General features: G+C 41.6%; 1 protein-coding gene across 3 annotated transcripts in view; it reads left to right on the top strand.

The window, feature by feature from the left end:
* Positions 1-10,685: 10,685 nt before the first annotated feature.
* The window catches only part of DENND1B (DENN domain containing 1B), a 170,085-nt gene continuing 155,477 nt past the window's right edge, over positions 10,686-25,293 (top strand). The window contains exons 1-2 of one of the 3 annotated variants that reach the window (XM_053391487.1): positions 10,686-11,156; positions 16,260-16,324. In XM_053391487.1, coding sequence (XP_053247462.1) covers positions 11,140-11,156; positions 16,260-16,324 — 82 coding nt within the window. In that variant the 5' untranslated portion in view covers positions 10,686-11,139. The remainder of the gene's footprint in view (positions 11,157-16,259; positions 16,325-25,293) is intronic. The other 2 variants (XM_053391486.1, XM_053391488.1) reach the window with 2 other exon arrangements.

The following is a 25,293-nucleotide window of genomic DNA, read 5'->3' as shown; positions in this document are numbered from 1 at the left end:
TGACAGGTTTCTCTCCTTCTTGCACAGAATTCCCCAGGTGATGATTCCCATGTAGGTACTGGCCTCAGTATTAATAGTAAACTTTGTTGGCTTTTTGGCTTGAGTAAATTTGTGAGGTTTTTTTTTAAAAGAATAGCAGGACTGTAGTTTTAACTAACCTTAGACATCAGTTAATATTGGAAGGGAAAGGGAGCGATATTAACTGACAGGCTTGAGTGAATGAATTGGAGGTTTGAATGAATTGGACTTCTTCCTTGTCTTGACAGTTCCATCCCACCTTTTGTTAAAAGAACTCAGGATATGTAAAAAAGGTAAAGGTAATTAATTAAGTCCAGTCGTGAATGACTCTGGGGTTGCAGCACTCATCTCACTTTACAGGCCGAGGGAGCCAGCGTTTGTCCACTTCTGCAGACAGTTTTTCCGGGTCATGTGGCCAGCATGACTAAGCCGCTTCTGGCGAACCAGAGCAGCGCACGGAAACGCCGTTTACCTTCCCACCGGAGTTGTACCTATTTATTTACTTGCACTTTGACATGCTTTCGAACTGCTAGGTGGGCAGGAGCAGGGACCGAGCAACGGGAGCTCACCCCGTTGCGGGGATTTGAACCGCCAACCTTCTGATCGGCAAGTCCTAGGCTCTGTGGTTTAACCCACAGTGCCACCCGCGTCCCCTACCTTCATGCTGTACTTGGGATTATCTCTTGTTGACTTCACAACAACCCTGTGAAGTGGGCCAGGCTGGGAAAGAGAGATTCACTGCCACTCACCGAGGTCTACACCCCGTGTTACTGGAAGATATAAGGGTGGCTTGCACCCCATCTCTTCCCTGGTGTCAAGTTTGGTGATAGGAAGTTGAAAATAAAGTGTGACGGGACAGCATCACATCGGCACTTCTGTAAGGGGGTGATATCTCTTTGAAACATATGTTCCTAGAGTGCTCTGTGCTCACTAGGTTTGGGGAGAAAGTGCTGAACTATATAAACATGATCACATGGAAAAACCTAAAAAATTACAGAGGAAAATATACTTTTAAAAAAATTGTTTTTATTAAATACTGTACCGCATTTTTTGCTCTATAAGATGCACCAGACCACAAGACACACCTAATTTTTGGAGGAGGAAAACAAGAAAAAAAATATTCTGAATCTCAGAAGCCAAAACAGCAAGAGGGATGGCTGCGCAGTGAAAGCAGCAATCCCTCTTGCTGTTCTGACTTCTGGGATAGCTGCGCAGCCTGCATTCGCTGCATAAGACGCACACACATTTCCCCTTACTTTTTAGGAGGGAAAAAGTGAGTCTTATAGAGCAAAAAATATGGTATTTTCTTGGGCAACAAAAGTACATACCACGCCTCTGCTTTCAGTTCAAAGAGTCCTTTTTATTGATCAGTTATATTCAATGTGAGGCACTAATGTTATAGACAGTGTGAGATTTGGGGGGGGCGGGAAGAAAAGTGGGGGATGGAGCCCGGAAGAGAGAAGGGGGTGGGAAGAGCACACCTTCATTCTTTTACATAGTATATGTGCAAGGTTTTCGTGGCAGCGTCATGTGGGTAAGTTCTTTTTCCATTCATTTATTAGAGGAAAATAGACTTTAGAACTATATTCCTATCGTTTGGAAGCTGACAACTGGACAACGAAAATGGATTCTGCATGCCTAAGAGACTGGAATTGATGACTTGGAAGAGTAAAGATATGATCCCCTTTAATCAATGAATTGATGATATGACAACACCTGCAACATATGAACGGATTGCTTACAGATGTAGACTTTGGATAAATATATTGACATTTGGAATGAGTTCATACAAAATATAGTAGGTTATTATCAATCATATATTTGTTTCAACAATAATATTTTATATCTGTCTATAAAATGTAACTGCTTATATTTATCGTATTATACTATATGTTCTTTAATCATTGTACTTTCCCCCACTTTTTCTTTCTCCCTCTTTGTTCTTTCGCCATTTTTGTAATTGAAACTGTTTCAATAAAATATTAATTTAAAAAATAAATAAGGGGCACCCAATGAAGTGGTGTCAGGGTGGAGGAGCACAAGTGCAATCACCTGTCAGTCCTAGACAGTTGTTGTTTAGTCATTTAGTCGTGTCCGACTCTTCGTGACCCCATGGACCAGAGCATGCCAGGCACTCCTGTCTTCCACTACCTCCTGCAGTTTGGTCAAACTCATGCTGGTAGATTTGAGAACTCTGTCCAACCATCTCATCCTCTGTCGTCCCCTTCTCCTTGTGCCCTCCATCTTTCCCAACATCAGGATCTTTTCCAGGGAGTCTTCTCTTCTCATGAGGTGGCCAAAGTATTGGAGCCTCAGCTTCAAGATCTGTCTTTCCAGTGAGCACTCAGGGCTGATTTCCTTAAGAATGGAGAGGTTTGATCTTCTTGCAGTCCATGGGACTCTCAAGAGTCTCCTCCAGCACCATAATTCAAAAGCATCAATTCTTCGGCGATCAGCCTTCTTTATGGTCTAGCTCTCACTTCCATACACCACTACTGGTCCTAGACAGTACTGTAGCCAATAATCAGTGATGTTACACTTGGCCTCTTTCCTGCACTGCAAGGGGGAAACTGTATGCATTCAAATTTATACCATCATACCCTTGCGCTCTGAGTTAATGTATCCAGAATAGCTGTAACTCGGAAGTTGATGCATCAGAAGGAACCACTTCATTGGCTCTGTCCACATATTTCCTGTATCCAAACATGACTTCAAACAACGTGGGAAGAAGAAGACAAACACTTCTCGCAGTGCCGTGGTAAAGAATGGCTTAGCTCTTAATGCTCCTACAAATGAATAAGAGTACTCTTCGAATGACAGTAGGGGCCGTGTTCAGCGGACAGTGCCTCTCTATTCATGAATATGCATTTTGAAGATTGCGGTTGCAGCCTACTTTTGTCACATCAGAAGTAGAAAAAAGTACTGTAAACACACACACAAAAAGGGAACTACAGTTCCATTGATATTTCTGAAGAGTTCCCCATCTGCCCTCCATTGTTTGATTCTTATGTGCGGAAGGAAAACAGACTCACATCTTGAATTTTTTGAAAGGAGGAAGACTCAGTCATGTCAAGCCACGTAATACAAGAATGGATGCATTTATTTAAGCTCAGTCGCTGCTTGTGAAATGCGCACATTTAAGAAGATCTTAGCTAGGCTTCCCATAGGCATCTGGTCGGCCACTATGAGAACAAGCTAGCTTCTGTTACACATGGTACATGCACCAGTTGTGTTCACATTCTGGACTGAGTTTAGACTATGAACAGAAAAGTAGGCTACAGAAAGGCAGAATAACATACCCTAACTAGAAATGGATATAATAGCTAATCTTGCAAGCATATGATTATTATTATTTATTAATTCCAACATTTTTTTATTGGTTTTCACAATTTTACAAACAAACAAACACACAAGACAAACAAACATAAATCATAACCTTATTGAAAATTACACTTATTAACTTTGTTAAGTGACTTCCTCACTTCCCCTTGGTTGAATTTCACTGCATGTCCTTTTAACGGTTTTCCAAATCACAATTCTTATGAAATTTAACTTAAACATTAACATCCTTAAATCTTCACATTATGGAATTAAACATATTAATTAACATAAATAAAATCCTAAGCCAATTAAGTATCTGCAAGCTGTTTTCAGTTAATTTAACTTAACATCTTTAACTAAATAATCATTAAATTTAATCCACTCTTCCTGATACTCCTCCTCCTTCTGGTCGCAGACTCTTCCGGTTAGGTCGGCTAGCTCCGAAAAGTCCATCATCTTCATCTGCCATTCTTCTATCATTGGTAATTCTTGGGTTTTCCACTTTTTAGCTAACAAAAAACGAGCAGCAGTTGTGGCATACAATTTTTTTAAATTTATGATTATTTATTAAATGTGAATACAGCCCTTCATCAGTTCACAACATAAAAATACAATATATATATTTAAAATTTTAATAAAAACAATAACAAAACAAAACCAAGAATTAACCAACATTTAAAAGGTTATTGGTGATTAATCAACCAAAGGCCTGGTTGAAGAGGAACATTTTCATCTGGCACCTAAAGGTGTATAATGACGGCATCAGCTGAACCTCCCTGGAGAGAGCATTCCACAAACGGGATCTAGTGAAGAAAAGGTCCGTTCCTGTGTGGCCAGATCCAGATCTTGTGGAAGAGGCACATGAAGAAAGGATTGACATAATTGATACCAATTCTCATTTGTTTTCAAGGTTGACCCTTCCATGTCAATTTGGTTTATTGGTGGTGGATGGTGAACTGGTCCTCTGGGTGACTCACCATTATAAATCCTTGTACTTTGCGAGTCCAGTGTAGGGTATGTGACAAGGCTGAAGCTATTTCTAGTTTGCAGTTCCTTATTCCCACAAAAGTTTGAAACAGGGCTGGAGATATTTGCTGAGGTAGCAAAAATAATAATAATTTTTTTTTTTTAGGCAGGGACATATACTTTTTAGTTTCATATTGAGGTGGTTTATTTAACCTTGTTTTGCACTTTTTCAGAAATAAGTAGTAATCAACTTCAGCACTGTGGTTTGTTGGCAGTTTGAGATCATAGTGGACCAAAGCATTACAGTGGTACCTTGGGTTAAGTACTTAATTCGTTCCGGAGGTCCGTTCTTAACCTGAAACTGTTTTTAACCTGAAGCACCATTTTAGCTAATGGGGCCTCCTGCTGCCACTATGCCGCCGGAGCACAATTTCTGTTCTCATCCTGAAGCAAAGTTCTTAACCTGAAGCACTATTTCTGGGTTAGCAGAGTCTGTAACCTGAAGCGTATGTAACCCGAGGTACCACTGTACATACAAATTCGAGTCAGGCTTGGGGTGCTGGTGAAGTGAAATCTTAGAATACTACTGATGGCTTTTTTGAAAATCCAAAGAAATCCTTCAGATGTGAATTCAGAACCAAGCCTTAAACTCCATAATCAGGCTCATTAATTTTGTGTGGAAGAGTGGCATACAAATATGAATGAATGAATGTGATATCATTATGATTCTGTTATAAGTCTCATTATAAGAAGGGGAGCAAGGTTTTGTTAGCATTGATAATTCAATAGAAAGTGCACTAACCAACAACTATTAAAAGAATAGGCTTTGCTTTGAATAATTTAATCAAAAGGCATCTCAAATATATTTTTAAGCCTTGGCTTTATTGCTTAAAGTTAGCACTATATATTTCTAACATTTCCTGGAAATCCACTTGGCATTGAGAATACTGTGCATTGTATAGTTGACGCTAGAGGGCTAGGACTGGCAATTGTTGGGGAGTCCTGTGGCCGTGACAAAAAACAGGCAGGAACAAGTTCATAGAGGTGGCTGGTAGGTTTCTGGGAGTATCAGGCAGCAAATCATAGCATGAAATCTAGGATCATGATCAGGTACTAAGTTAGATAAGAGGGCACTAATAAGTCCAAGGGGTGTGTGTGTGTTCATACAAGCATAGTGCAAATATTCATTGGCTCTACTGAAAGGATATGTAAAGAAGGAACTAATGGTAATAAGGGTGGATAAACAGTTAGCAAAAAACGTGGAGAACAGGTTGGCTATAAACTCTGCGGCAAAATAGAACTGTTGACAGACCTGTATAAGCAACCTTTACTTGTATAGTGTATAATATTGGAATAGTGGTTTTTACAGAGAAACCTGACAAAAGAGAACTATAAAATGTGTTTATTTAACACAATTTGAATGCTAGGGCTCCAGAAACTATGCAAGTAGCTAAAACAACACACACAAAAAACAAAGCAAGAACGACGACTGTGTCAAAGTTAAGGTATCAGGACTCTTGTTGTATAACACACTTCTCTGGCAGCTCTCCTCATTGACCATAGTAAGATTTACTTCAGAGCAAGCATGCATAAGACTGCACTGAATGAACTCTTTAGCCAAGATTTCTATTTATTTTTTGCTATGATTCACAGCCATACATAAGGCGGGGCAGGAGGAGCTGTTGCAGTCAAGAGCCACATACCAAAAGATTAAACTTTATTAGCAATTAAGTGGAATTGTACAGAAAGTTCCTCGCAGTGAGGTGAGAATCCTCACTTCTTGTTGAACATCACTTCCCATGTGTCTAACGATAAATAAGTGCCGAAACATTTGGATCAGATTACAAATGGCTATGATTAGACTGTTTTAGATCTCTCCTGCTAAGCATAGGACAAAATTAACTGCAGGCTGGATAGGTTGTGTCATGGAAAGGGTTAGAGGACAAGGCAGTGGAGTGACCAGGTGAAAAAGCAAACAGCCTAACAGCTATTTGGAAGAGAGGATTTAATCAGCAGGTATTGCTTGTATTAAATTTCCTCTGCAACTATTAAAGGTGTATGAGCCTTGTTCTCTTTTTCACCTGGCCACCCTACATACCAAGTCAGGAAACCGCACAATAACTTTATGGTCTGTCTGAAACAAGAACAGGGAACAGTAACAGGAAACCTCTGGCTCCGTCAAGACACAACTAAGTCCAGTTTCTCCTGTCCATTGCAGGTTACTATCAGAATGCTACATATAATTTACAGCGGCAAGATGCAACCAAGCAACCTGAAATAAACAGAACAAACAACGTGAAGCAGAAATAAAACGTGTAAATATTCGAGACAGTTTTGTTAGTAACACTGACGACACATTTCTACGCCTCCATCTAGTAAACTCCTTTGTACATACACCGGAGACTGCATGTCTAACAGGCTTTTTGTAACATTTCTTTCTTTTTAAAAAAAAGCTATTCCAGAAACTGCTTTTAAAATTCCCTACTTAAAAACCAAAACCAAACCAAAGCTGAATGCATTTGATTAAAAAACAATCGAAACAACCACAAAGTTAGTCAAAATGGAAAATCAGAGTGTTTCTCTGAAATACATTGTGATATTTAGGCATTTCAGCTGGCTGGATGACTAAAGGTTCATTCCTCCCCCCCCATCCCTTTTTAATTTGGTGAGGAGATGGGGAGGGGGCTTTGTGTATGATTCACATTCATTCAGTGACTGCAGCATTGCTTTGTAACCCTGTGTAAATGTTTCAGTGACAAGAAATGGGAATAAAACTGCCCCCTTCTTTCCTCTTTGTAAACTTTTTTTTTTTAAATGTCCAAAACAGGGAAGCACTATTTATAATGAAAGGAGAAGTATATACTGTAGAGGAAATATAAATGACTGGTTCTTTTAAACAATAACCCACCACAAGCCAGTGCAAAGCAAGACAGGATTAAAACCTTAATGTCAGTTATAGGACAATACAACCCCTAGTTCAGGGGTGAATAACGTGAGGCCCACCAGATGCTGCTGGACTACAGCTCCCATCATCCATGACCACTATGTTGGCAGGGGCTGATGGGACTTGGGAGTCTAACATCTGGAAATTTAGGTTTCTCCACCCTTGCTCCAGATAACTCAATGCCCCTAAGATAACCCAATCACACCAGTGGTGCCTTAAGCTGCAGGAGTCCCAGAAATTGTAGCAGAATAGATAGATAGATAGTTTATTACGGCCATAGGCCCATATTCAATACATCATACAGCAAAACAGGTAAAAAACAGGTATAACAAAATAAAATTAATTAATTAAAATACATTTAAATCAAGTACATCTCAAACCATAAGTTTCTAAGTTTTATTAAAATAAGAACAATATAGCGCTTAAGTATCAAATTATCAGTATAAATCAATATTATTTATGCAAAGTCAATAATCATAAAGTAATCCATTTTTCCTCTTATAAGCTAATACTGTTATCAGAAATCTGGCAACAGAAAGGGACCTACTCGGATCAGAATCTTGCAATAAATGTGTTAGCTGTGTTTGTAGCAGAATAGACATGCATATGCAAGATTACTTTTGTGCTCTTGCGTTGTTTGATCCTAATTAACCACCGCCCACTGGCTCTACTCAAAATCACAAACACAGGGTAGAATCCTGAAGTTCACTCATAAGCATATACTGTACTGAAAGAGTAAGGAAGAGCTGCTGTTTAATCACCCTAATTAGAGGTATGACAAGGCGGCTAAACAGTAATTAATCTGTGTTAAGTGGCCCTGAGAATGTCCCCAGATTGTTTGTACAGCAGAGTAGTTATAGCTCATTTAAGAAAAGCTAATATGTATCAAGAGATTCTGAGACAGCAACTATGGAAGATCTAATATATACCCTTGCCCGATATCCTGTATCCTATAAATGATTTTTTTAGGCCTTGTCGATCAGAAGGTCGGTGGTTTGAATCCCTGCGACGGGGTGAGCTCTTGTTGCTCTGTCCCAGCTCCTGCCCACCTAGCAGTTTGAAAGCACATCAAAGTTTGCAAGGAGATAAATAGGTACCACTGTGGCAGGAAGGTAAACGGCGTTTCCGTGTGCTGCTCTGGCTTGCTGGCCACATGACCCAGAAGCTGTCTGTGGACAAACGCCGGCTCCCTTGGCCTATAGAGTGAGATGAGCGTGCAACCCCCGAGTCGTCTGCGACTGGACCTAACGGTCAAGGGTACCTTTACCTTTATGGTTGAGGCAAGTTTGTATTGTTTGAAACGTAGCAAAGAGTCAGTTTTTATTGTTCAAAAGACAATCTCTGGACACCACTTCTGCAACATATGTTATCGACAAGATTGAAAAACAAAGACATCCTGATAACACACTGCAGAGTCAAATGGACTGAAATTAAGCATTGTTGGGGTAGAGGGATAGGCAGACAAACCAGAAAGGAAGGGTTACAAAGTGTCTTCAGCCACTTTAAAACACACATATACAAATACTTTCATATCATGTGGAACAATAGCGCTGCAGTGTGTGAACCTATGCATGTTTACTTGGAAGTAAGACCCATGATGTCTAACAGAGCTGTCTTCTGGGTAAGGAATGTAACCACAGCCAAGTTTATATCTGAAAGGACTGCATTTTAATTATGGTGGAAGTTTTAAAATTGTGAATAACTGGGCCATGAGGAAAAAAGTAGGATGACATTGGGAAAGACAGTGGAATGCAATGGTTTGGAATGAGCAGCATCTGGATTCTCTAGTCTAGGACCAATGGGCAGTTAGTCAATACAGTACCTAAAAGATTAGTGTGGAAGCAGCATGCAATTATTTCCTGAGAAATTATTACCTCCATGTCCTCCACTCACAAATGGGTTAGAATCACAAGTGTTGGAAGGGAACTTGAGGATCATTGAGTCCCACACCCTGCAATGGAGGAATATGCAGCTGACATTTACAGGGATCAAACCTGCAACCTACCAGTTTCCATTGTAAAGACTGTAGAAGTCCAACTTTCACCCTTGAAAGTGTATGTTGGTAGCGCAGGAGACTTTTAATTTCACTGCCATAGCTTCAAGCGCTACACTGGGCAGAAGATTCCTATTTTTGCAGGGGCTGGACTGGATTGGCCCCTGGTGTCCCTTCCAACTCTACTATTCTATGATTCTAAGATAGTTGCTCAACTGTTTGGAAATAAACTCCTTTGATTTACTTCTGAACACAAGAGGGGCAACTAATGTGCATTATTGAGAATATGCTTGCGCGTACGTTCATAGGCTGTGTGGGCTGCAAACAGAGAGGAAGTTTTCCATCCTGGAAGTGGGAGCCGGGTTGCCATATGTCCGCTTTTTCCAGGACACGTCCTCTTTTCCACGAGTCGTCATAGTGATCCATGGTTATAAAGTTGAAGTCAGCAAATGTGTCCTCTTTTTTTGCTCTTCAGAATATGACAACCCCTACTCCCCTTGCAGACTGCTTGTATGTTTAACAGCTGCAACGAGAGGTAAAAATTAAACAGGCAAGATTAGACCCCTCCACGTCAGCTGCGCCTGTTAAATGTATTTCGTCAAAGTAGCTGCGAAAAGCACAGGAGCCCTGCCAGGGGTTAGAAATATGGCAACTTGTCTAAGAAGGAAGGGAGAGGTGGACAGAGAGAAGAGGCTTCCTAACTTGCTGGATATCTAAATAGCAAACAATTTTTATTTTTTTGGAGAATCGTTTTTCAAATCAAAGAAGTGTTGGAAGGGGCCACCAGGATCATAGTCCAACTCCCTGCCACACAGGAATCTTTCACCAACGTGGGGCTCACTGCCCTGAGACTGAGTTAACCAACAATAAATACTGGGGAGAATCTGCAGCCACGAACAATATGTTCTTAGCATACACTTCCTATTTATTGTGTGTGTGTGTATAATGTGTGTGTGTATATATATGTATATGTGTGTGTGTGTATACACACACACACACACACACACACACACACACACACACATATATATATATATATATATATATATATATATCACACCCAGCCCTCCCCTCCAGCTTCCGACTGGGTGGCTCCCACGGGGACAGGTGGAGGGCGCCTCTTCCACCCTTCGTGAGGGAAATTATCAGGCCCAGGGAAACAAGGCCGGGCGCAAGCAGCGATTCGAACCCAGATCTCGCGCGCCGTGGACTGTGTCCCTTGACGTGGACGGTTGCCAACTTCCCTCCAAAAAAAGGGGGCTGTTCAGCAGAGTCGGCGCCGAGTCCTCCGGCTCCTGCGCTATAAAAGTGCAACTTTCTGGTTCCCGCGGGCCGGGCAGCCGGTGGCCGAAAAAGGCCCGCAGGAGCGCGCGCGCCCCGCGTCAGTTGGCAACCTCCCTCAGTCGCTGCACTGCTACTACTATTACTACTACGGTGAGAAGCAGCGGCGGCGGCGGCTCCTGCGGCTTCTCCTCCCCTCACGCCAGGCCAGGCAGCCTCAGCCCCGGGAAGCGTCTCTGGTCCGGGCTTCCTGCTTCCCGCCAGGTGCCGGCGAAGCCGCGACAGGAACTGGGAGAGAGACGCCTCTGAGGGGAGAGAGAGGGAGGCGCCGCCGCCGCCGCTGCTGCTCTGGCTGCCGACGAAGCGAGCGAGAGGCCGGCGGCGGCCACCTTCGGCCCGGACGCCCCTGGGAGCCTCGCCCGGCCTCCGCCCCGGGGCCTAGAGCGAGCGAGAGAGCGCCGAGCAGGGAGGAGGGCCGAGGAGACCCTCGCGCCCCTTTTCCCGCCTCCTCCTCCGCCCAGGCCGGGCCGGCGCCCGCCTCGCGTCTCCTCCGCGCCGGGGGTGGTGGTGGTGGTGCTGCCGCCCTCCTCCTCCCAGGCGCCCCCGAGATGCGACCATGGACTGCCGGATCAAGTGAGTGGACGCGGCAGGGAGGGCGAGGCGCCGAGGCCAGGAGGGAGGCGGAGGCGGAGGGAGGAGGAAGGGGTCGCTGCTACTGGAGCCACTGCTGAGGGGACGCCGGGGGAGGCGTCGGCGTGGGGCTAGGCCGCGAAGCCTTCTCCCCTCGCTCGCCCCACACCTCAGCCCCACTGGCAGCAGGAGAGGGAGAAGCCGCAGAGGAAAGACCTTCGCCCACCCCGTCTCCGCGGGTCAGGGTCAGGGTCAGCAGCCACCCGCGCAAGCTCCCTTACCTGGATGGCGCAAAGACCACCTGCACGCCCTCCATCTCTCCCCCCCACCCCGTCTTATTCATTTGCATATTTACCTACCAAGGTGGTCACCTGGTTCTGCCCCCCCCCACTACAGTTCATCCTCACAACGACCCTGCGAGGGAGGTTAGAGGCAAAGTAAGAGATGGTGAGGGACTGTGGGTTAAACCACAGAGCCTAGGGCTTGCCGATCAGAAGGTCAACGGTTCGAATCCCCAGGGATGGGGTGAGCTCCCGTTGTGCCAACCTAGCAGTTCAAAAGCACGTCAAAAGTGCAAGTAGATAAATAGGTCCCGCTCCGGCGGGAAGGTAAACGGTGTTTCCGTGCGTTGCTCTGGTTCGCCAGAAGCGGCTTAGTCATGCTGGCCACATGACCCGGAAGCTGTACGCCGGCTCCCTCGGCCAAGAAAGCGAGATGAGCGCCGCAACCTCAGAGTCGGCCATGACTGGACCTAATGGTCAGGGGTCCCTTTACCTTTAAGAGGTGGTGACCGGCCCAAGCTCACCCAAATGAACTGCTGAGTTGGGGAGATTCAAACCCTGATCCCCACCTCCCCCCAGCACTCTGGCCATTTCAGTAGGCATGGGAGTGTCCCACCCTTCAGCTGTAGATCTCGGGGCTGTAGATCTCAGCTGTAGATTTGCAGCATGAAAAAGCAAGGTAAAATTACAAAGTACCTAATAAAAAACAAGAACGAAACAAACCAATACCCCCCCAATATTATCCTTCCTTATATGTATACCCTCTTGATAAACACTTCACAAACATCATAGGTAACTGAAGATTTCCACTGTCCTTTACACATCTGACAGCTTTAACTTAATTAAAAATGTCTCCTCCTCCTCCTGGGTCCTTTTAAACAGCAGCTTGACCTCTGCACAGTTCACCAGGTGACAGTGCTGTGAAAAGCTTCTCCCCGTGACTTTCAGGAACTAAGCAGTTGCTAAAGGTACAAGAGCAGGCTAGGGTGGAGGATGTTTTGAAGTTGGCAACTCTACTGCCAGCTGGCATGGGGAACCCCTCCCTCAACATCTCCAGTGCACATTTTCAGCCTCCTTATGAACATCTGGCACTCAGACTCCTATACCTTACTGGAGGAGTCCTCCTCCTCTCTTCTACCTCCCTCCCTGACTGTCAGCCACATATTTGACAGGAACTGGGTGCTGCTTTAATTTCTGCGAAGATCATCATGCCTTTCCCTGAAGCCTGCACGTGGTTGGCTGAATATGCATGGCATATCATGGGGACCCTGCAGCCTGTCAAAACACTCATACTAGAGTCTATGAAATAGTGGTTTGGCATTGGGGGACCCTGCAGTGTTATGGGGACCCCTCCCCAGTTGCAATAGAGGGCATTTTAGGGTTGTGGGGTATTAGTTTGGTAAAGAAATTCCGGTGACTAGTCCAGATGTGAAAAGAAGATGCCAAAGAATTCCTAAATCGGTCTTTGTTTACTGTTTTGACATTGAATTGTAAGCCAATATACATTTTGACTGCATTAGCCAATTCTAAAGCAGATATATTTGCAAAGTGAATGATTGGGCTTTTCCCTCTTATTTGCAGTTAAAGCCTTGACCCTGTGAGACTTGCTGAACTTTAGGTTCCGAGTAGTTTTAAAGTGATAAGAAGTTTAACCTCCACTCTAACAAAGTGACAGTAATCTATTTATGATGAACCGTTTGGAATAGACCTGAAAGCCTGTCTGACATTTATTGCTCTGGGCTGACACTTTAAAATATGGTGTGAAGGACAAATAAACTTGAAAGGCCTTCTTGTGGAAGCAAATTTGTAGATATGCACAGCAGGAAGCACAAAAATTTACCACTATCATTTCAGAGACTGAATTGATGAGATACTTATCTAGTTCCTGTGACAAGAAGTTGTGGTTACAGTTAGAAGGCCTGTTATGATATAAAGTTTCTTTTTTAGTCATTGTGGGTACCTCTGCTGTTAGAAGCAGACTGAACTGCCCAAATTGTATTGCAGCTGTTTTAGGAGGGATCCAAATTGGACTCTCAAATAAGCCTACATTCCTATGCACACTTACCTGGGAGCAAGCTCCATTGAATCCATTGGGACTTATTTCTGAGTAAACATGCAGAGGATTGTATGGCAAATCATATTTTGTATGTGGATAGGCATGATAGTATTAATTCCCCACCCCAAATTGAAGTTAGGTATGTGTGTGTTGGAATTTTCAGGGGATTAAGGAGGTGGGCGCTTTTACCTTCTGTGAATTTTGGTTCAGGATGTACAGTACAATATTGTAGTAAAAAGAAGAAAAGGAAGTGTGTGATAGAAATGGCTCACAGTCACAACCATATTGTTCAATTTAGCTTGCATTTTACATCACACAAATTAAAATCTCTATGCATCCTTTTGGGTGAGTTGTCCCATTCTCCAATTGACCTTCTTGAGTGCAGCATCTACATCCTCAGTTGCTTCTACTACATCTGCTTTGACTTATGTACTTACTATTCAGTCACATGATCAAGAGAAGATGACTTCTGACTCTGTATTTACCTGTTTTGTTCATCAGGGGCTACAAGGGCATGGTAACATATGTTATTTGAGAATCTATTATTACTTTTTTTAAAAAAAATCTTTTTATTTCTGACAATTTAAATTACAAATACAGAAAAAACATAAACATTAAAACAAAATTAGTACATTTGCTCATAGTTTGTTCATAGCTCCTCAGGTGTCATTCTGACATTTTTACCATTATCACTTAGAACCTAGCAAAATTATATCATAATTGGTATGTGTGTTAATATTTCAATTTCAGTTCAAATTTCCAACTGATACCTGATTACCCCCCAAAATTAATTACAAAAAACAAAACAGAGAAAAGGAAAAAAAACCCAAAGGGTTTCAAAGACAAACCCTATTAAAACTATAAAGTTCCAAGGGATAACTCTGTTCCATATATTTGAATCCAATAAGGAAGCAGATCAGCACAAGATTATGTGGCTCAGTTCTTGTTATGATGAATTAAAGAGTTCCTCTGTCTGATCCAAGATGGCAAACAAATCTTCCATTTATCTATGGGGCCTAACTTGCTTGAGAAGGTTCTTGTTTGTATTATTATTATTATTATTTTTAAAAAGTGGTTCAAAAAAGGCAGCGGTGAAATGGACAGAATTCTTCCTACCTGAAGAGCGACTCTCCTTCCTTCAGTCTAACCCTTAGGTTCTGGATTCTGGTCTCTTGGTTTAAACAAACATTTCTTCATTAGTGAAGCTGCAGTGTAACTCTCTTTTGTTCTCTTACATTGGTTATTTTGGGTGGTGGTTTTCTGCTAATCCCCCTTCCAATGCTCAACCCTCTAGTGACTTTTATTCCTCTTGTAACTTCAGAGGAAACTTCTTTTTCTCTCTTCATCTACATGCTGTTCCTGTTCCTGAAATAATTACTGCTTGCTTGTATAGTGGTTTCTCTGTTGTTATTAGTCGTGCTGAGCCCAGCATTCTTCTTGAAGAGGTTACGTGCATATGAAGTAAACTGCATTTGATAAGCACTTTTTAGCCAATAATCTCTGAAGTAATCATTTAGAATCCTGGCATTATCCCAAGTTTGCAAATAGCACATAGTTAATTCCCGGACCAATAAACTGGTTTGTGTAACTAGGATTGTTAAGTGAGCACCAGACTGGCCCAAGGTCATGCAGTGAGATTGGGTTCATGGCTGAGTGAGGATTTAAACCCAGCTTTCTCTAGTCCAGATCTGTCTGCTTGGTACATTACACCGACTCCCAAAACATTTACATGACATTAGAAGGAAATACTGGTACTGTCATAAGAACTTGGGACGGAGTTTGCATGGGAAGTGATCGCTCCATGCTATTTTTTCAGAGCCATATTCACAACATGAAACCAACTCTGAAGCAGTTTAATCCTGAATGCTTTATTTATTTATACGGTTTCATTTATTTATAGCCCACCCTTCCACACATGGCCCCAGGGTGGGCTACATAAAATATCACCATTTCAAAACAATATGCAATTAATGAAAGTTTAAAACCACAAAACTAAACAAAGTTACAAGAGCAGCAAAATAGCAGTGCAACAATGTAGCGGGAGGGAAACCATCCACTCATCCAAAAAAACTGATGGCCCTTGTGTGGGAGAATGGTCCACAATCTGATGGCTTTAAATAGGGAGTGGTTTTCAGCCGCTGAGCTCTCAGTTCTTTTTTCAAAAACAAGACATTCTTTGACTTTAAAAGTTTGATTTTTATTTCAGCGTTTTAATATGAGCTGGCTGATGTACAGGACTGTAAGGAAACATGACAACAAATTAGATAGATAACACATTTTTGTATACGTTGCCCCCCTGAAATAAGTAATCTCATATTTGTAGTTGGTTTTTTTGCTCACTATTGGGGGGAAAAGTAATCATTTTTCTTAGAACATAAAAGCAAATGTTACTTCTAATTTGTGACAGGGTATCTGAGTCACTGCATTTGTCAGCCTCCGTGTGGATTCACATGACTATTTCCCCCCCACATGAGCCCTCCTCCCATCATCCAGTGGTCAGATCCACGTGGAAACAGATTGTGTATTACTTGAACACCACCTGTCCTGCAAGATTGAAAATTGTTTGTTGGACATGAATCTTGATGCAATTATGTGTGTATCTCATCATGGATTGATAGAGAGGAATATCTTTGTGATACGAGGAGAACAATTTAAAGTCAACATGCAGTTGACTGTTAACCAAAAGCAGCGATAATACCCTTGTAATCAGATAGTTTGCATTCTTGTGATGCATGCATAACTAATTAAATGTTTTGTTTTTACTTCCAGGGAAAATCCAGAGAGTACTTTTGATTTGGTGCTACAGGTAAAATGCCAGGCTTCTGAAAATGAAGGTAATATACTTTAGCCATTTGTATTCATCCATATAAATTAAAGGTGCAAAATATATGTTCAGGTTATTTATTTCACATATCTTTTTAAATGTAGGCAATATATCGAAAGACACATGCTTAATTATTGCTTAAATTGGTTTTTTTATGACACTAGATTTTCAATAATAGGAAAATTAATTACAGCTTACTATGTTACATGTGTTTTATTTACCCCTATTATTGTTAGTTGCGACAAATATAATATTTAATTGGAGACATGCATCTTACTTTAAGTTCATGCTTTAGCTTTTCTGACCTTTTTCAATTTGCACATTCTAATGAATTTAATAAGTTGTGTTTAGCAGTATGTATAATTAGAATGTTTTAAGCAGGTGATTTTCTCTTTGGCTATGCCCCTGTAAGTAGCCATGCTATTTCAGGACTGTACCATTTAAGGATATAGGCGGGGAGCCATGTCTTAGTTTCTGGCATGCAGAATCATATAATTTGCTTGTGGAGAGTTAGCGTGTATGGGGGAGGCTGCTGGCTAGTGCTAATTTTCTACTTGGAGTGAATTTTTCTTGAAGGAAAGTCGTCACATTTGCTGTCTTCCCTGCATCTTGAAATGGTACCATCCTGAGAGTGCTGTGTCATGTGATTTTTTTTTCCTAACTGTGTAAATCAGTTCTTTTTATTTGTTTGGTTCTTTCATTAGGCTTGGGGCACTGGATGGCCTATTCCTTCCTTATTAATGACACCTCTGCAACTTGGGTTGTGAACAAACCTGTTAGGACTAAATTACTTGAGGCAGCAGATACTAGACTTTTTAGATACTACAAACATGAGAAAAATATACACAATATCTTGTTTCTAGCATGTCTGTGACAAATAAAATGAGGTGAAATGAAGATGCATGTTTCAAAAAGGAAACAGCATCTCTTCTACTGTTGACGGCTACTTCTGGTCCACTCTGTATGAAAGGTACAGGAATAACATGCTTAAACAACCTCTTCAGAAATATGCTATGTGGTTTGCCTTCGTTTATGCAACCACAAACTTTGAAAGTTTTTCTAGTGTTGTGGGGAGAAACTCAGTAAGCCAAAGCAGAAGTGTTTTTGTGCCTTTATGCGGAGCTTTTGAAATGGTATGAACAGCATTGAGGTCTCTAGTCATTGAGCAGTAGCAATGATCAGCCGTTGAAAATACTGCCGTATAAGACATTGCCAAGATTTGTCATTTCAAACATTTGTTGTTTGCAATATTATGGGCTGCTTCTATACCGAATCTCAGCTGGTTTGTTTCACCAAGGTATTGTGGCCCTGTGGGTTGTTTTGTCTTTGGACTGCATCATTGTTCAGGTTATCATAGGATGAACTTATTCATGTCATTGACTTGTCCCATTCCCTGATCTGCTGTGTGCAACACCATTTCATGGTTCCTGTTAGATTGCATGTCTTTCCAACACTGCATTTTGCTTTCGTTCTTTGCACTTGTTTCTGTTTCCTTACTTAAAGTTCACTCTTTGGTCCTCCATTCAGTTCCTCCTATACTTGACTCCTGATTCTATTCTCATTCTTGGTTAAAACAAACAATTTTCTGATCATGAGACTTTTTTGTGTGCACTCCAGTACTTTGTACTTCTCATATTAGATCTATAAAGATCTATAGATCATATTAGATCTATAAAGCATTTAGGCATGTCTCAGCTTTTCTTTTTTTGTGTGTAGTAACTTTTTTTTTGATAATTCAGTTCTTCTTTTCTAGAATAATCACACTTGGCACTATGTGTATTTTAGTTTAGTCCTTCATGCTTCTTGGATGAATGGGGCTGCTCTTGAAAACAGTCTGGAAACTTCAGTTGATCCAAAATGCTGCAGTAGGATTATTAACAGGCACTTTGCTTGGACTGTATCATGCAAGAGTTGCTATACTTTTGCTGGCTGGTTGGCCTGTCATCTGTGTGTGTGGCTTTTGTGGTGAACTCCATGTGCATATGTGTGTAAAACTGCTGGACTCCGCTGGATCCAGAATATATTGTTTGAGTTGGCAACCCCATATTATTCTGCTGGTTGCCAGTTAATTTCCAAGCGAAATTCAAAGGGCCAGAGCTGACCTTTCAGATTCCTCAATGGCTTGGGCCTTTATAAAAGGCCTTCTATATAAACTCCTACCACACTGGGCTGGTTTGACTGCAGTGCTAAGCAATAGTTTAGTGTTAATGGACTGAGTCTGAATGAACTGTGGGTTTGTTCATTTGCTCCTCTGATATGGCCATGAAGAGCAGATTTAAAGCTTCTGCTTCTGCTTTTAAACTAATCAGAGTTCCCTGTTAGCCTGAACTTGTGAAACTCTGATTACTTCAAACTCTTGTTAGTGAACAAGCCACAATAGATCCTGGCCTGTTTGAGTTAACCACAGTGTAAATTGACCACAGTTCCTTTGGCTTTGGAAGAAATAGTGAAATTGTATTTCGTCAAAAATAGAAGCAAAAGCTTTTGTTCTTCTTGTGTCCACACTAGAAGGGGGAGTGTGTAAGCCAGAGGCTTCTCTAGATGTAGTCGCGTAGCTTTTAAGCATTATGTACCATTAAGACCATTTAAATGGTTGCCAGGTACATTCTTTATCTGAGCTTACAATGGGATTCTCTAGGAGTGGGGTTTCTTCGGTAGCTGTTTTGTGTGATACACTTCTTCACGAAGTCTGCAGGTTGACCTCCATAAAGGTTGTTGGGAAGGACACCCAAGGCCTGTTTTGGCAGGGTAAAATTATTATGTTTGGTTTTTATTCAGTCCTGTTGTTTATCGTTTTAGTGACTTTCATTGGGATAGATGAAAGTTTACCTTCCTCTGATGGAATAAGGAAATCATTGGATCAAACTCATTCTGGTTTTGGGACTTTTTGATAATTCATTGTTGCAAGCTTTCTTTCAGGGCACTATGACTGGAAAGTGGGCTGTAACTGGGTGAGGAGGGGAAGGTGGAAAATATTCTTGAGCCAGGCCTTCTCAAGAGCGATATCCTTGTCTGTTTTCTTTGAATTTCATACCTGCCTTAGCTTCTGATCTGGTTACCATTTTTTAAATTTTTTTGGTTAAGGTTTAACTTCCCTCACATACTGCTGCAGCTGCCACCTTAGTTATGATTTGGGTCAGAGAGACGGATGCTTTTAGATGTCTCTTTTGTATGTCTTCCTCTGCCTTCCCCTTTTCATTTTGCCCTTTGTGTCTAGGTTGCTCTTTCATATGGTGAGAGTTGGGTAGTTACACTCTGCACTTTGGAAATAATCGCTGTATGAGTTAGATTTTCATACCAGCCTTCCAGGCCACGTCCTAGTCAATGTATTTTTAAATGAGAGGATTTGCTGGCAATAACAAGTAAACACTTTTTGAAAAGGCTTAATTATTTTCTTACAGGTGTAAGGTTCCACCCTGTATTACTTATTATCACTTCTGTCTGTGTTATATTTAATTTAGTTTGGTCTCAAGGCAGAGTCCTATCATAGTCTGTCAATTGTTGGTAGCACAGTATAATGAGGACACAGCATTATACTGGGAATACTATGAATTCATCTGACTGTTAAGGCACAGTATGTGTAAATAATATTTTCAGCTTTGCAAGAGATTAGTTTGGTCATTTTTCTGTCTTGAATTCACAAATTCAGCACATGCTTATTTCCTAAATAGGACCCTTTCAAGGTCAATATCACAGAATTGTAGGATTTGAAGGAACTTAATGATAATCTGGGGCCATAGAGGAAAATTTACTTCCAAATAATTTTGAGCTTCATCTTGTGTCCCAGATCTTCAGCTGCATCCATTCCCTCCCATCTTTGGATTTAATTCTGAATCAAATAAATTTTTAAAAGGACCTGATCTTTTTCAAATGACAAGTAAAACATTGCCCTGCCTAGGGCTTTATCCATATGATAGAGTCATTTATTAAACTTTATTCCAGGATCACAGGAAACAACTCTTAAAAATGTAGTTCCAGTGCCACATATCGATGGTGGGTAGGGTCCGAGGCAAAAGTGGGCAGAGCACCTAAGGTGAATTTTACTTCTGTACAGTAGGCTGCCTTCTACATGCACTCACAAATTCTTATCTGTGCTCCACCAAGGCAAGGAAGAAGCATGGTCACAGTTCAAGAACACAGAACTGGTGGGAGATGTGGCCTGGGAAGAGTCTTAAGGGCCAGACAGACAGGCCTGGAGGGTTGCATTTGGCCCCCAGGACTGAAGTTCCACATCCCTCCACTAACAGGGACCCTAATGTTGTATAGGAAGGCATAGCTACAGTGGTACCTCGGGCTACAGTGCTTCAGGTTACAGACTCCGCTAACCCAGAAATAGTACCTTGGGTTAAGAACTATGCTTCAGGATGAGAACAGAAATTGTGTGGCGGCGGCACGGCAGCAGCGGGAGGCCCTATTAGCAAAAGTGGTACCTCAGCTTAAGAACTGTTTCAGGTTAAGAACAGACCTCCAGAACGAATTAAGTTCTTAACCAGAGGTACCACTGTATGTACATTTGGTGAAGGTGGGGGACTTTCTGTCTGAGCTGAATGAGCACAGTTTGAGGTTGTGTGTTTAAAACCATAACTCTTTTATTTCCTCCCACTCTCTAAACATGTTCCCCTATTCTATCTTGATACTGATAACAGTCCTTCCTCCTCTGACTAGCATTTTCTACCTTCAACTTAAATTAATAAATTTAACATAAAATGTAGTGAATTATACAGTTACTTGGTCTGTTGCAGGTCTAGCCTTAAATAGATTTTCATGCTAGGATAATCTTTTGAATATGTCATACTTAGAAATGAGACCCATTCACCCTCTGTGCCTGCAGCCTTTTCTTCTTTATGAAAGAGATTTGTATTTTAAATGGGCTTTCTTCTTTGCATCCCATCTGCTCACTGTGCTTGATCTTGCTGTGAAGTTGGGGTTGAGTTTATGACATCACAGTCATAAGTGTTGCTGTAGAAATATCAGAAGCAGAAAATTATGGTCTCCCTGCAAAGACTGAGCAGCAGGAAAGACTGGGCTAGGAGGCAAAAAGACCTTAATATGACCTATACAGTTATCGGATTTTTGTTGAAAAATGTCCAGTGGTGGAAATTTTCTAAATCTTTCTGTATTTCTTAAAAACCCTTTTGCTGAAGTATTTTTTTAAAAATAGTGTAATGCTGGCTTGTTATCTTGTAATTGATACGTATCTTCTGATAGGAGTCACTTTATTCACATTAACACTTCTCTAGTTTGCAGTTGATGGAAAGGTTGTGTCGTGTTACTTCTTATATGTAATATTTGGGCATCAATGGCAATTTCTCCCCATCGTTGCTCAGATTTCCCTCCCACCTCTGATTATTGATGCCTTACCTCATCCAAAACCTTGCTTTGTGACTTCCTTCTCCCCCTGCCCGGCTGTCTGGTATGAGGCAGGTGTTCATATATGATAGGGCCATTTTAGTAACTGAATCTGGGGTTTGGAACTCCACTTCCCAGGAAGCCTGTTTAGCTTTGTTGCTCCTTGGTTTTTTGGCATATTGTGATTATGCTGTTATTTCGGGGGGGGGGCTTTGGGGATTAAGCCAAGTTTGCCTTGATGCTGAAAAATAAAATATATTTTCTGAGCTTCCTAGGAACTTTTGTATTAGCTTTTTAATATTATAAGCTGCCTTGGATCTTGAAGTGAGATAAAATAGACTAGAAGTATTCCTCAAAAAAGAAAACACGGACTCTTCAAGCCAATTGCGGCTCACCAACTGTGTGTTGTAGGTGGCCACTTGCTTGACATGCCATCCCCACTCTCCTTTCAGAGAACTTTTCATTTTCAGTTGGTGGGCTGTTGTATATGGCTGCTGAGGTTGGTAGAAACAGGTTGAAAAATATAGTTTGAGCAGACAACATTACATTTAATATATATATATATTGTAAAATCACGTGGAGGCCTTAAGAAAGCAGAAATTCTAGTGTGTTATCACTAATATTATTAAGATTTGTCAGTTTCACATTGACAGCTTCTTCCACTTTTGTTGTGTGATTGAGGAAGAAAGATGCCTGTCTGTGTAACAAAATGACACTAGTCTTTGCTGAACCAGAAAGGAACCTGGTGCTTACTGTTTAAGCCCGCAGTGGGCACCACTTTTGGGTGGAGAGCAACTTCCTTGATGGTTTGGTTGCTAACCAAAACATTTGTTTCCTTCTGTGTGAGGTTTTCCAGCTCATATTGCAATTCAGTCTAAGATTAGGAACATAGGAAGCTGTCTTATACAGAGTCAGACCATTTGTCCATCTAGCTCAGGATTTGCCAAACTTGGATCTCCAGCTGGTTTTCGACTACAATTCCCATCATCCCTAGCTGTCAGGAATGATGGGAATTGTAGTCCAAAAAACAGTTGGAGACCCACATTTGGGAAACCCTGATCTAACACATTATTATCTACTCTCCATGGTCTCAGGCTTTTCTACCCCTGCCTGGAGATGCTGGGTATTGAACATTGGATCTTTTGCACACCAAGCATATGCTCTGCCACGGAGCTACAACCCTTCCCCAGAACTGGAAATATTGCTGGACCAAACTAACTTTGCAAGGCATACTACTGGTTACATTTCAATTTGTGTTGAGTCTTCACAGACATCCTGGCCAAAGCATTTCAGGCCACACCTGCAGGATGCTGCTGATAACTGCTTGCAAGTTGACAGCCCTTGGCTTTGTGGCTAGTGCAGGTGAACATACAAAGGCATCAAGCAGATGGTTCTGCCCTATATATCTTGCTGAAAAAAAGTATGTCGTATCTAAGACCAAGTAAAAGGAGACAAGTGCTTGGCAATTACTGCTGAACAACTGCTGGCTTCTTGTTAAGTTCAAGCTTTTGATTCAAACATGTCTGAACCTTCATTTGAACTTTACTATTATTTAGTGGACTGTACATTGTAAGTGGGGAAGACTGTTTGACTCTGTTCCACTTGCTAGGCAGCCTTCTGGCCCAGTCTGTATGAGAACAGATGCCGTAAAAGAATGACTGGCATCCTATATAGCAGCCTTTTATCTTTGGCATAGTGTCAGTCACCACCCCTGCACTGACATGGTGGAAAAGAGATCTGGCCTCAGTGCTGGTACAGGGTGCATTGCACTGATGCAGTGCTTCAGAAGGCAGGATGTTAGCCAAGCCCTGCTGCAAGGAACGGTTTCCTGCCCATCAGCTGTTGAGTGGGGTAGTGCAGCAGCAGAGAAAACTCATACAGTCCTTTTAAAACATTTTAAAACTTTTCTTCTGGACCTTTACCTTGAACCTTCTTCATTTGGTGGCTATAGAAGGGATTCTACTCAGGGGAGTCCCTCTGCATCAGAGCACCACAAGCCCAGAGAGGCTGGGAAAGCCACACAGGGAAGACCTGCTGGAAAGCAGCTTTTCTGCCTCTTACCTCTGAGCGCAGTAGCACAGCAGCAGCAGGGGCCCCACACGCCTTTTTCAAGCCAGCAAGCACCAGAGTCCTGCTCCTTCATAATCTATAGGGAAAATTCTCTTTGGGCTCCAGGGAAGGTCTCCTCACAAGCCATAAGGACTTTCCAGTACTGTATTGTGATGCTGAAGTTTGTAAGCAGATGGGAAGACTGAGAAAGGCTTTATGGTCACTTAAAAAGTATCCAGGATTCAGGAACGGAAGTCACATTTGGGTTTGTGCTGCTAAGTTGCATCAAACAGAGATAGGCAGTGAGCAGTCGATGGGTCACATTTTGCAATCTGCAGCCCTGTGTTGAAATACTGGGAATTGTGCTCCTGTTTGGAGGGTGTTTTATTATCAGGAATAACAACTGTGTTAATCAGTTACCCTTCTAACTTCTTAAGATGTAGAGGCCTCTGCAATCAATTATATATCTGAAAATGAATTTTTAGGCATCCAGACCTGAAAGTGAGGGAGATGTCTGTCAAGTGATTTGCATGTTGTTGTGTGAGGGCCAGCTGGGATAGTACAGTGGTACCTTGGGTTACATACGCTTCAGGTTACATACGCTTCAGGTTAAGAACTTTGCTTCAGGATGAGAACAGAAATCGTGCTCCAGCGGCGTGGCGGCAGCAGGAGGCCCCATTAGCTAAAGTAGTGCTTCAGGTTAAGAACAGTTTCAGGTTAAGTACGGACCTCCGGAATGAATTAAGTACTTAACCTGAGGTACCACTGTATTGATTGCTAATTTCATTTAATAGGCTTGAAGAGTGTAATTTAGTAACTTTGGTGGGCTACTTTTGAAAAATCATTTTATGCTCTTAGAATTTTCCATTAAGTCTCAGAACAATAGTGTTAGCATGTTATTTTCCCTAAATGGTAACATTATGTTTCAAGCAGAATTTAGGTTGTTTGCATGCTGATACCCGGATGTACATTGTGGTTGTATGTTAATCTGTTCGTTAGATAAACTTTTGATATCCTTGTAGGAGGTCGTCAACTAAGTTTTACTCAGAGTAGACCTGTTGAAAATAATGGCCCTAACTTGGCCATGTTCCTTAATTTCAGTGAGTCTGATTAAAACATAGTTGAACACCACCCTATATCTGTAGTGTAGGCAACTTAATGCTAAATTAGGGATCGTTTACTGTATATGGATTTGGTTCTCAGAATAGAAATGACGGGGGGATGGTATAAATAATGAAGGAAATTTGATTATCCCCTTTGTGTTTTAAATTTAGGTGTACATCTTTGTTCTCCTTTGAGCAAACAGGAAGTTGTATGTGATCATCTCAACCACGTTTGCCTTAAATAGACAAATAGTGCCACAGTGTTGTCATAACAGTTGTGTGCTAAAGGCTCACTGAAACCACATTTCAGTTACAGAAGCTGATGTTTTAAATTTGTACATCTGATTCTGGACAATAACACCAGCTGTTAAAAGGAGATAGCCTTATTTATTTAAATAATTTATAAACTGCCCACCACTTAAGAATATTGTGGTGGTATACCTGAAAGAAACAGAAATAAAATACAAAATTAGACCAA

The sequence above is a fragment of the Podarcis raffonei genome, chromosome 6 (assembly GCF_027172205.1).
Source record: "Podarcis raffonei isolate rPodRaf1 chromosome 6, rPodRaf1.pri, whole genome shotgun sequence".
Lineage (NCBI taxonomy): Eukaryota > Metazoa > Chordata > Lepidosauria > Squamata > Lacertidae > Podarcis > Podarcis raffonei.
This window is presented reverse-complemented; position numbering and strand designations above follow the sequence as displayed.